General features: G+C 36.6%; 1 protein-coding gene across 1 annotated transcript in view; it reads right to left on the minus strand.

The window, feature by feature from the left end:
• Positions 1-786: 786 nt before the first annotated feature.
• Positions 787-13,036, minus strand: part of LOC129369250 (heparan sulfate glucosamine 3-O-sulfotransferase 5) — a 62,990-nt gene continuing 50,740 nt past the window's right edge. The window contains exons 3-4 of the mRNA XM_055044665.1: positions 6,182-6,323; positions 787-4,742 (exon numbers count right to left, since the gene is read on the minus strand). Of these exons, the coding sequence (XP_054900640.1) occupies positions 3,812-4,742; positions 6,182-6,288 (1,038 nt within the window). The 5' untranslated portion in view covers positions 6,289-6,323 and the 3' untranslated portion in view covers positions 787-3,811. The remainder of the gene's footprint in view (positions 4,743-6,181; positions 6,324-13,036) is intronic.

Raw genomic sequence — 13,036 nt, forward strand, 5'->3', positions numbered from 1 at the left:
TCAATGGACCTATTGGTTAACAATGAGACCAAGTCAAATGTGGGCCTCATTATTGTGTGATTGTAACCATTCCTTCCTTTGTTTCACTTCATACCTCACACTGTGCCCATCCCCTGTGTCATGTGCTTCAGCCTTTATCCAAACCTTGTCTTCCAGTGATTTTTACCTAGTTTGTATTCTGGATTTTCATCTACCTTTGTTTTGGATTCTTTGGTTTGGCTTGGATTTCTGTTTACTGAGTGGGGACTACATTAAAGAATTACTAATTTTAGGCAACTGGGAAGGGTATTTTATTTTAGTCCTCTTTCTATGCCTTCTGTCAGTTCTTCATTTGCCAGAAGCCTTTAGTAAAGACATTGGTTAAAGACAAAGGCCTACATTGTTAGTATTCCACCATTTTTTATATGAAACAAAAAGAATGGAGATGACAATAAACCTCTGATATTCACAGGAGTTAGGGTCTAAAGCAATCTATAAATAGCTGAACTCAACAAATATATGCATCTAGCTTTTAAATATCTATTTTAATAGTTCAAATACCAGGCATGTATTAACAATATGCACATATCTGTCTACCACAAAAACTAACATCTTCAGTCTTGCGTATCTCCAAGGTAAAAGAGTGATGCTCCTGGGTTGGCTGCACTGCAATCACTAACAGAGAGTGTACCAAATAGCATTGCATCTACTTAATTGTATTTACTTTACTTTCACTTGCACAATACACAATAAGGTGACACAATAGACAAGTGGTCAAAAAAATTTTCACATGTACTTTTAGTTTAATATTTTTTAAGAACACAATTATGATACATAATGCATGTTCCCATTGAAACAGACAAATGTTGCTGATCATAATCTATTTAACTTAATTTGACAGGAATCATTAGAGGACAACATTATTTTACCTACTGTGGCTTTTGCAGCATGGCTTGGTGAACTTAGGAAAATAAACGCCACATGACAATACATCATTAAATTAAAACTACAAGATCAGTTTGTGAAAGCTATGATGAATTTAGAGCTTGCCAGGCTACCTGATAGCACTTAGTGGTGCTAACTACACATGTGATTATTCCAAGATGGATTGAGAATGTGTAAAACCCATTTTTACACTGTGTCTAAAACAGTCTTATTATCAAGACCTCTGTTGGAAGGAAGCATACAATAAGAACATCTCATTTTAACAACATATTCCACCTGAGAACAGTTGTCCTAAAAGCTGTCCAGTTAAATCTGAATAAGCCAGGCTAATTCTAACTCTGCACAGGACAAATTAACCTCTGCTGAAAACCAAAGGATGCTACAGGCCAACAGGTTAGCCTAAGATAATGTTAAATTAAAGACTGAAAACTAGTGGATGATATTTAAACCATTTGACCATGGTGTTATGGCTCCTGAACTGAACATGCTGTTTGGGTCAAGGTAATAACAAAAAACTTATTTCATTTTGTCATCTTAAATCTGCTTTATCTTGATTCAAAGGTTTACATTTAAACTTTATCTTAACCCTATGGACGTCTGTGAGGATGGTCTTAAAAACAACCGTTTGTAGGTTCAGGGTCTTGAAAACACACTCATTTTCACATTTTGTCATGTAACAACTCAACTTAAGTGTGTTTTGTTGGGATTGTATGTGGTAGATCAACACAACCTTGCACTGCATAAAGAAAATCAAACACTCTTCTAATTTCTTTTACAACTAAAATTTGAAAACTGTTGTGCATGAGTATTCAGCTCTGTTGAGTCAGTGCTTTGTAGAACACAGCTCTCAAACTAAATGTCTTTTCTTTGCAAAACCAAAATGATAAAAAGTTTTCATTGGCCCTACTTGCCTTTATTTGAGAGCAGTCAGACAGGAAAGTAAGACAGCTCAACCACAGACTGGACTGAGAACGTCTTTGAATAATGATTTTGAAATCTTGTCACAGGTTTTCAGTTGGATTGGAATCTGGATTCGTTGCTTGTGTCAGATGGATGCTCACACTCAACCTTGTTCTACTAGAATATCCGTCCTTTTAAATGCAGGTTCTATCAGAACATGTGCTACCCGCATGTTCTGACAGTGCTCCCCAGCAATATCTTGCGAATATTGCTGCAAAATATAGATTTTATTGTAAAGTGAATTGAGAAATTTATTGTGAGTCAGGATAATATACATAAGCTGCAATTACATTTTGTCTTTCCAACACATGTCTTGTGATTTTGAGGTCATTTTCACTGTCCCATTTCAAATTTGACAGAGAATCTGTGGAGGGAGTTAAAATGAGTAACAGCAAGGAGATGTTCCAAATTGAAATACTCTGTGCTGTATTATTTATTCGGTTAATCAAATTTGTTGTTTATGAATATTTAATTTGTTGTACTTTTTTCACCAATACTCTCCTTGTGCTTCCATAGATCAGAGCGAGTGAGTCTCCCCAGAGCCGCCATCATGTTTCATGTAGCTTGTATTTATTTAGACTTTGAATTCAGGTCAACTACCAGAAGAAATGGCCAAAATAAAAGCATGTTTTTGAAAATATTTGCAATTTCTTTTACAAAATACAAAATTAATTTAAATCAGAAATCATATTTGATATAAAACATCAGAGATTTAATTTATTTTAGTCTGAGCTAAAAAAAATAAACTGTTAAAACTCCGGTGAAAACATCCAAAGAGCCAGCCAGCAATTTGAACAAGGGTTTAATGGTTGTCAAGTATTTTTCTACTGAAAAGCATAATTTTCAGTGTGCTAATTTTTAATTGCATTGAAATAAAAATAAATAACTTATTTATTTCATGTGATAATCTGATGTCCATCTCATTACCTGTTCTAAATCTGCCAGGAAGGCATATCAGTAGTTGTGATCTTACCCACAATGCTTTGCATTCAGACTGTGGTGACTTTTAGATCAGTGTCATCTGACTGAAGAAAGAATGCTTCACAATTACTGCAGCATAACAAACAATGCTGCAAATCATATGCATCATAGTGTATATGATGCATAAGATAATTAGGTGTCCAATATCAGCGCGTCTAACTGAACTGCTGATGGCTTTCGTTCAATTACTTCTTTCTTGCATCTCTTTCATAGAAGTCAGATCTGTGACGTTGACAACTAATGGTTGAGAGATTCACCCGCCTGATTTCTGGATCTTTGCAGTTTCTCCAGGTGCACCAGGGCTGCTCCTCTGACCACTGCTCTCGCTGCCTGTTCTCAGAGTGTAAGTGAATGTTCAGGTCTTGGAAGGTTTGCAGTTGGGCCGTCCTCTGCAAACCTCTCCATATTCAGATGATAGATTGAACAGAGATTTCAGATGTTCAAAGCTTGGGATGTTGTTTTGGAACCTAATTTTCCAAAACAACATCCCAAGCTTTCTCTGCTGTCTGCTGTGTCCATTGGGCCTCATACTGCTGTTTATTCTCAGATCTATTGCATAATTAGCTCCACTTTCATCTGTTTAGGGGTTTAAAAAGGATTCTGATTTCAGATGCACTCCAACATTTTCAGATTTCACTCATTCCACAGGTTGGGACATGATAAAATCTAGAAGAGTCCAAGAAGTTACGCTTCTCTAACTCTTACTTAGCAAGTAATTGTAAACACACTGCATGAAAATGTTTTTTCAGGAGGAGAAACACAGACAGACGTGTAAACTGACTTGAAAACATCAAACTATTGTGTTGCATTATACACACATAGAGCAAACTTACATCAAGTATTATTTGGTCACAATATCATACTTGTATTAAACTAAACAAAGTGCTGTTCATACCTTGTGAGAGCTTTTTTTTTTTAGTCTTTTTTTTTGTATGAAAGACAAATTTCATGGCCAGTTAAATGTTCTTCCAGTGATCTGGTAAAACTTCTGATTAAATGGGTGGAAGAACTTCTGCAGCTTAGTCACTACAGACGGATCCACCTCAGGATGGATGCGGCCCTTGCTGCCGGCCAGGCACTTGTTGAAGACAATGTTGAATCGCAGACAGTAAAATCCCCTGGTGGCGTTAAAATACAGGTTATACTGACTAATCCTGGAGGGGAGATTCAGGAAACGCTCGACCAGCTGCAGCTCCGGCAGCGGGTCAGTAATGAGCCGATCCCCGTCCACTATGTGGAACTGCTCCACAGGGAAATACTTGAGCCAGCGCTCCAGGTGTTTTGTGTAGATGCTGGTGCGGACAGCTTTGTATTTGGTGTTAACTTCGCATGTTTTGGCGTCAATGGCTAGATTTTCAAACTTGTGGTAAGTCTTGTTCTTGCGCTCCTTGCCCTCAAGCACTTGGGTGTAGTCAGAAACAGCTCTGGTGGTGGGCTCTCGGACGATAATCAGCAGCTTGATGGAAGAGTTCATCTTGAAGATGCGCTCGGGAACCTCCTCTGTGATGAAGTAGGCAGGGCTCTTCTCAATTGTGATCTGGTGAGGGAGGGAGAAGGGCATTTTACCCCGGTACCAGTCAATTCCACGGGCGTAGTTTTTGTCGTTGTCGAAGAAGTGAATCTCCTGCGAAGCCTTAACCACGGCTGGGTGCAGGTTGAGCATTTCCAGCAGGGCCCGGGTGCCCCCTTTGCGAACGCCGATGATGATGGCCCGAGGCAGCTGCTGGACCAGGTTGTGCAGGCGGATTTGCTCTTTGGAGGCATTGCCTTTGCGTAATTCGTGGAGCAGCCCGCGTTTAAACTGTAGCGTTCGAAGAGGGATTTGCTCTGGCTCAGATGGGTGAAATCTGCTCTCAATGGGGCAAATGGGTTGTAACCTGAAAAATAAAAATATATACATTCAACAGAACATTTTCTTTCCACAACATTAGATATATTAAGCAATTTTATTATTTTAACTCTTTTTCTTCAAGAAGTGCATCACCCTCAGGTCTGGCCTAATGCCAATGATGTTGGAAATAATGCTTCACAATCTGGTAACATAATATTCTGCATGCTGTACTCAGTGTACAATTGACTAAATGACAGCGTGATTTAAGCCACATGTTACAGAAACAACTCTTAAATGACACCAGAGAGAATAATATATTCCACTGGGTATTTGTCAGCAAGGTCATGACACGAGTTAATCTATTTATTTATAAGTTGAAGCTAGTTTTTGGGCATCTTTAGCATGAAGATTTGCTAAGGGAATAGAGATGTATTGCACTACTTCCTGTTGTTGCTGTTGAACTTCATGGATTTGCTGGTGTTTGAGTCTTTCTTGATTTCATATATTTTCTGCTCTGAGACTTGACTGAGTAATTCTAATACATAAGAAGTCTATATTAAAACACATTTTCTGTTGCTACACCTTACATTTTGCAAACCTTTTGTATTACACATGCTTTTTGTTTGGCATGGTAAGGGTTTAGTTAAATTTGCAATAGCTTAACATTAGAGCCGCTATGGTTGCTCCTCCTTTCTCTCCTGCTGTCTCTATGTCTCTGTTGGATGTTATTTTGCTGCTTCCTTTAGTGATAATGGTGCATGTGATAAAGGTGGTATTTTGTAGCTTTGGACGTGTGGATGTCTGAATTAGAAGCTTGGTTATGCGCTGTGGAAAAACCAGCAATTAGCCGAGACTTAAAACCTTGATTTAAAGAAACAGAATCTTTCTGCATTTTTGCACTTTTCCAGACATTTGTTCAGTGAAAACCGAATGCTGCTTCTTCATGTTTGGTTCACACCAGAACCACAAGACCTGAGTCTTCTGGTTCCGAAGACCTGGAAACTCAGTCTTCTTGTTCTGGTCTGGTCTTTCATGTATTTTGATGCGATGACATTCAGTTAAATATAAACTAACAGAAGTAGTTTAAAGTCTGATTTCGGAGCTACAGTGAGGAAGAACTTTCTAAGATTTGACTTGGTTTTCCAACAATACATGTCAACTAACCTGCCTTTTACACAAAACCTGTTTACGCAGAACTTATGTAGAAAATGCTTCAACTGAAGGCCTGTTGGTCGGCTGCCAATTTTTGAAGGTGTTAGAGAAAATCATTCTTAACTTCATGTTCTTTCTGCTCCTGCCTTGGGGAAGTGTTGCTGTATACTGGGTCTCAGAGGAAGTATTTTCTCTCTCAAAGTACAGAATAAATTCTTTCCCATTAAGACAGCTTACAGAACCCATCCTGTGGAGAGCTACAGTAGATTTAAGACATTACAAGATGCCCTTAAGTCTGTGATGCATGTTTCTAATGTCATAGTGATAACTCACCTATCCAAAGTCCCAACCCTGGCCACAAGATAGAGGACACTTCCAATCACGAGGCTGCCCAGAACGAAGAGCTTCTGTCTCAGCAGTGCCTGCTGTTTGAATAGCATGGCCCTCCATCAATCTTCAGGACTGCGTCTTCAGCCTGCAGAGAGGAGAGCACATGAACCACTAATCAGCAGGGAATGAGAGACAGCCTAATGTTTATTAACACACACTCAATCAGGTTTTACAAGTGATTAAGCCACACTTGCCTGCGCCTACAATACATTAGAATTAGTGCCATTAGACTCTAATGATCAGAGGAAACGCACCACCACCACTTTGCTTGCATCAATTTATTTATTTTGGACAAGCCGAGAATCAAATTTAATCTGATGTACGGCATCACTGTGTAAGACTGTGACCTTACTCCAATGCAGGAAAAAAAAAAAAAAGAAGGCTGTCGGACAAATTCAAAAAGATTAAAGCAAGAACATAAGGGGAATATTACACCTATTTAATGAATAAATTACTTTATGCAGTTTGGTTTTGAAAATGAATGTTGACACAGAGTTGAAAATAGGGTTGAAAAAGTACAAATGTAAGTGAAATGTGGAAATTATTGAAATTTAACTGGAAATTGAAAAAAAACCATTTCATATCTAAACATCAACATAAACATTTTCCTTTGTCAAAGGTAATAATCCATTATTAATGTCGTATTTCTAAGTCACACAAAATATTATATGAAATACATTTAAGGAACAATATCAAAATACACTTTACTTTATGCAGCAGACATCTTTTAGCCAAAATACATTTTTTCCAACTACTTCCAATAACCCTATTATAGTCCAAATCATTAAATTCCAGAATTGTTTGACTTGCAGAAGATTAATTTTTCTTCTAAATATTAGGTTGCGTTCATTGTGTTATAAATATCATGTTAACACTTAATTTCAAATATGTCTTTAAAATTAGCCTTCATAGAACTGCCCTCGTTTCCCTTCTAAATCTCACAAATCGTGAAAAATTTTTGATTTAGACTGCAATTTGACAGTTTAACCAGCAGAGGGCACCAAATCCTTTCAACCCAATGGGACAAAGTCAAGCCCCTAATTAAAAGATGTCCTTCGATAATTCATTCTGTATCATTTTAGTAACAAGTATACCTGCATAAGCTATTAAAAAGCACGATGCTCTCTAATTCGAATAAAGACTAAATTAGATAACTGTCCAAAATAAGGTCTGCTGAGACTGGAAACATTTCTAATTTATTTTCCATTGTGGATTTTGAAGAGAAAGCAAAAGAGCCTCTGTGATTTCATCAGAGTCTGAAGAAAAGCACAAGAGTATGTTTGTTTGCTTTAATCACAAAAAAGTCTTTCTGTTTCAGCTTGACTTGCTGGAATATTATTTCTACCATCCACATACAGTAAGGTAGATTGATGTTATTGTCTGAAATCTAGAGTTAGAAACCAATTTTTAAAAAAAACCAAAAAAAAATCAAAAACAGAAAAAATCATCTCAGCAGACAAACAATCTTTACCATACTTGTCTCTCTGTTTTGTATTTTGTTGACACAAGACTATATCAGCAAAAATAGGCTGAGTCATCAGGTTTTATGACACTCTCTTTGTTGTGACTCAACAACCGTAAAAATTAAACACCTTCAAGAGTTGGCACCATGAATAAACATCACAAAAAGCCTGAAAACACACCAAAATATTAATTTATTCCATGTATATAGTTTGTGTTAGTCAACAAACCTATTTGCACCAAGTGTGGTCTAGTGATACACGGTTTTATTAAGGCGAATCTTGTAGTAATTGCAGTTCTTTGCTAATGTTTTTCACATTTTGTCTCAAAGGAACCACAGCCTTTATTGCCATTTTATTTGTTTGACCATCACATAGCGACACGTAATTGTAAAGTGGAAGAAAAGTTACAGTTTAGATTTATTTATTTTTTGTCATATTTTTTCACATAAAAATATGAAAAGTGTGGTGGGCATTTGCATTTAGCAGCCATCAGTTAACATTGTGGATAATAGCCTTACACTGGAAGTACTAATCCAGGTCTTTTGGGCTGTACCAGCTTCTCCCACTTTTATATGCAGATTAACTTAAGCTCAGTCAGAGCATCCACATCTCTTATTTTATCAGGGGTGGAAATTAGCACCCGCCACAGGCAGGTAAAAGTATGAAGTGGTGTGTAAATTGGAGCAACGCCCATCACCGTGGTGGCAGGTTGACAATTTGAACAGGGAAAAAATAGCTGCATTCAGTTCAAATGGGGTATAAACGGCTGAATTACTGGGTGTAAAATACAATAGGTACAATATAGTAGTTTCCTACCAAAAATGGGAGACTTGACGGTATGGGGATAACACAGGAATGATGACAGCCCGTGGAATTAATAATGAACACGTTTTGAGAAGAATAATTGTGAATTTCAACAGAAACATTAATAAGTAAGGAACAACAAATAGAACAGTTAGAAAACAGCTATTGATACCATTTATGCTGAAAAAATTACTAGACAGATCTTCAGTAAATACATCTCGGGGAGTTGTATCCAAAATGTGGAAATGTTCAACATAGGAAATGATTGCAAGAATTTTAGGATAGCGTAGCTACAATTTGCTGTTAGTAATTACTTCAAGTGAACTTATTGCACTACACCTCTGTTAAGGTGTCCATGCTTTGTTATGTTAAATTAGTTTGTATTTTACATGGTGAACATATTGTCAGTAAATTGGTTTTCATAGAGTTGAGAATAAATCATTATATGTCATTTGCTGGTACTGGTGGGGTTTGTAATTGAAAGAAAAAAAACAGTGGCCGGTGAAATGTCTGAGTGGCCGGTAAAAATTTTTTTATTTCCACTCCTGGATTTTATGTATTGTCACATATTCAGTTGGATGTATATCTAGACTAGGTCTAGATATTATTGTGGAAACAGCTCTGGCTGTTAACATAATATCGTTTCAGCTGGAAGGTGAGTTCTGCCCCAGACTCTGACAATCACTCTTCCCTTTAACTTTAAACAGATTATCTGTGAAGGCTGAGAAAAAATACAATTTTTTTCCATTTAACAATTATTCCTTCCTTGTTTTGGTCTCATGTAAAAACTCTGATTAAGTTGACAACATGGAGAACTTCAGTGATATGAATGCAGGGTGCAGTGAAGTGTTCCAGAATCGGACTCTTGTTTTATTGCCAGTCTAAGAACTGTTAGGTTACACAAGCTTCCTTAAAGCAACAGCACAGTCAAAGACATTTATAATATTGAATTGCTATAAATGCTGTGAAAGAATCCTAGCTTGACAAAGAGTTTGAGAAGCATTCTGAATAGCATGCACCGCGTTCTTCATGACTCATTTATAACCCACATAGTACACACACACGGATTCATACACACTCACAAATGAGTGTTTTGCCCTGACAAGGAACTGCAACTACAACAGCTGTTCCTGCCAGGGAGCACCTGAAGGTACCCAGAAAGTATGATCAATTATGAAGCATTTTATTTTCATTAACTATGCATTTTCTGAGGATATTTTTAACAATCACACAGGGAAAAGGAAAGTGCTGACAATTTTTACAACCAATGGTGAGGAGCAAGTAGAGAATAAGCAGAAAGTATTTTGCCATCAGTCAGTCAAATAATTTTATTTATGAAGCATTCTTCATGCTAAAAATAGCTCAAAATGCTCTACAGATCAATTACAACAAACAAAAACTAACAATTATCCACCGCAACCCCATATGCAGACTAAGCTGAAATGATTCAATTCAGGAAATGCTGTGTATGTATTCATTCATTCATTCATTCATTCATTCATTCATTCATTCATTCATTCATTCATTCATTCATTCATTCATTCATTTTCTAATAATAATTAATCCTGTTAAAGGGAGCACTTTATCCTGGAGCAGAACAGAGACACAGTGGACTTTATACACATACCCTAACTCAAAGTGAAACTAACAGCTATGAACACATAAACTACAACAAGTCATTGTAGATAGAAAAAATGAGAGGATTCAGTTCTCTAAATCTAAAATTTTTTTCTTTTGGAAAATTTTGATATTTTCTAGAAAAAATTCAGAAATTCTTAAATCAATCTCGGAAATTTTCTGGAAGTTTTTTGATGGAAATTTGTAGAAATACATCATGAAAAAGAAGCACTTGCCAACTTATTCCTGACTATGTTGTTGCTATGTTTAACAACTTTCCAAATTCCTGTAGCAAGTGTTTTTTGTCAAAAAAATTACTCGTGACAAATGACTCCAGGTGGAAAGAAGAGTACCTGCAGAAGGCTCATTCACACTGAGAACATGGGAATTAAACAGAGTTTTGACCTCATTTTATCATGAAAAAAGATTATTCTTAGAAATTTAAACAACTTACATACAGAATATGAGATGGTGGTACAACTTTATTTAAACAGCACAACTGTAGGATATGACAGCATTGTCTCCCAATGCTGTCCAAGAAGAAGAAATCTCCTGGTGTTGAAACTGTCTCAATTTTACAAGTACATTACCTACAAGACCTAGCAGATGACCAGAAGTGCTGTTTCATTAGTCTGATGTGTGTTAACTTCACATGGTAGAAATGTTATCCACAGACATAATGAATGGGAGCTGCTGGTGACACGTCTGATAAAATATTCTACCGGGTTCATAATGGAGGTGAAACTCCAAGACTCCTGGAAGGAGGAGTAACAAATAACTAGAAGGAAGAATAGACAGACATATTAAGTGTAAGTCTAGTATGTGAGACTCACTATATTCTTTTCCAGAACATTTTTCCCATTTTTTTTCCTGGCTGTGTTTCTTTCATTTTCACTGTTAGAGCTTTATCAGGGCTGAACTCCTCCTACTGCAGTCATGGTGACCAAGGTCCCAGTCAGAAGCTGACAGTGGGAAAGAGAAGCTTTCATTGTGGAATTCAAAGCTGTGATTTGACAGTAGACTGCTACACTTTATAAGTCTTTTTATTCAATACACATGAACAGGAGAGAGTGGGCTGTCTCTAAACCAGCCTGGGCTTCTGATACGGGTTCTGTCATCTCTCTTTTAGCTTTAGGCTAAATAGGGTCTTTAGCATCAGGCTACAATGACATGATGTTCCTGTTTGGAACAAGTGGATCCAGGCTCAGTTAGTCCAACTGGGCACAACTTGTTAGCTCAGTGTGTGCTGGTTAGTCCATAATAATTGTCCATCCTTGTGTTTTGACACAAATGGATAGCAAGACATAAAACAGACTTTCCACGCTTATAGTGCCATTTTATAACACAATCAAGTAACTGTGTTACCTTCAGTTGTTATAGAAATGCTGTATATATCAAATATGATTTTAAAGAAATCTGACTTTGTAATTTAATGCCTTGAAATTAGGCCTCTGTCTCTTTAAAAACTCCAGCTCTTTCTGAAACGCAGCCTTTAGGACGTCATCACAACATGGCTCCTCTATCAAGCAGCTGTACACTCAGAAGTAGCTCATATGGGGAGCTCTGCTGATGTATATTTCCACCAGGTGTTTGCAAACTGTTTCTGGCTAGTCTGAAGGAACTGAGTGGGGAGTTGACAGGGAGTGTTGCTCTGTGAGGTAGAAGCTTGAAGACAAAATGTTTTAAAGAATGGGTCAAAAACACACCAGAGTAATTTGTGACTTCTTTCTCCAAGGAAGAGGTGTGTGAAAGTTGTCTTTAAAAAAATACTTTTCTACAAAGTAAATTTGTGTTATTTATTTCCAGCAATTTCAGTTTTTTTTACCTGTAACCTAATCTGTTCTCTGATTTGCTGTGTGTGTTCAAAAATGTGATCCTAAGTCAGAATTGTGTCTTTATCGCAATTTTGGCGCAAATGAGGCAGAGAAAAAAGATCCCACTTTAGTTAGTGCTTAAAAAGCATTGACTGATGAGTAGTTAAGATTGAAATTTAAACTGCTGACTGACTTTCTTACAATAACTGAAGCAATGAAAATGATTGCTGTTCACAAACAAAATTACTATTTTAATTAGTTTTTAAAAACTGAAACGTGGAGTTTAAAGACTTCATTAATTAAAGTGTCAATTTATGGTGACAATGCATTCAAGCACTTGGTGAGTTCCAAATTATGCAATGCAAGCAGTGTGTCCTTTGCTGAAGAAGCTCAGATCAGATTTCTATTTCTAGAACAGAGATCTCATTAGTCTTTTCCACGATGCTCTCTGTGGTAATACTAAAGTACTGCTGCTGTAGGAAAAGCAGGAGACCACCACCCTCATGCTGCCCGTCTCACCAAAAACTGGAGAATTACTCCTGTGAACAGGAGCAGGAGCAGGAGCAGCTGGCTGGTGTGACAGAACAACTATCATGGGGACGAAAGCCATGTGGTGCCGATATCTATCATTTTAAAGGATTGCCTTTTCCTTTTCTTCACTTAATTCATCAAGCTCCTGCTGATTTATTGACCCATTTTCAGCAAGCGCTCAGTGAGTTGTTGCTTTCATCGCCAAAAAAAAAAAAAAAAATATATATATATATATATATATATATATATATATATATATATATATATATATATATATATATATATATATATATATATATATATATATATATATATATATATATATATATATTTAAGTAGATGCAACATGTAAGAATAAGACTCAAGGTAGAAAATAATGTTCTAACTCCTAGTGTATTATTTTAAATGACTCATTTCAAAGTTTCAAAACTTTACTTGAAAGGAGATACAGCCTTACTGATTTATTTCTCATTCAATTCTTTTCCATGCAGACCCAGTAAAAATATTGAGTATTAGATCGGAGAAAAAACAAAAAAAAAAAGTGTCAGATGACATTTTTGTTTTGCTAT

The sequence above is a fragment of the Poeciliopsis prolifica genome, unplaced genomic scaffold, assembly GCF_027474105.1.
Source record: "Poeciliopsis prolifica strain line A6 unplaced genomic scaffold, Auburn_PproV2 SCAFFOLD020, whole genome shotgun sequence".
Classification (NCBI taxonomy): Eukaryota; Metazoa; Chordata; class Actinopteri; order Cyprinodontiformes; family Poeciliidae; genus Poeciliopsis; species Poeciliopsis prolifica.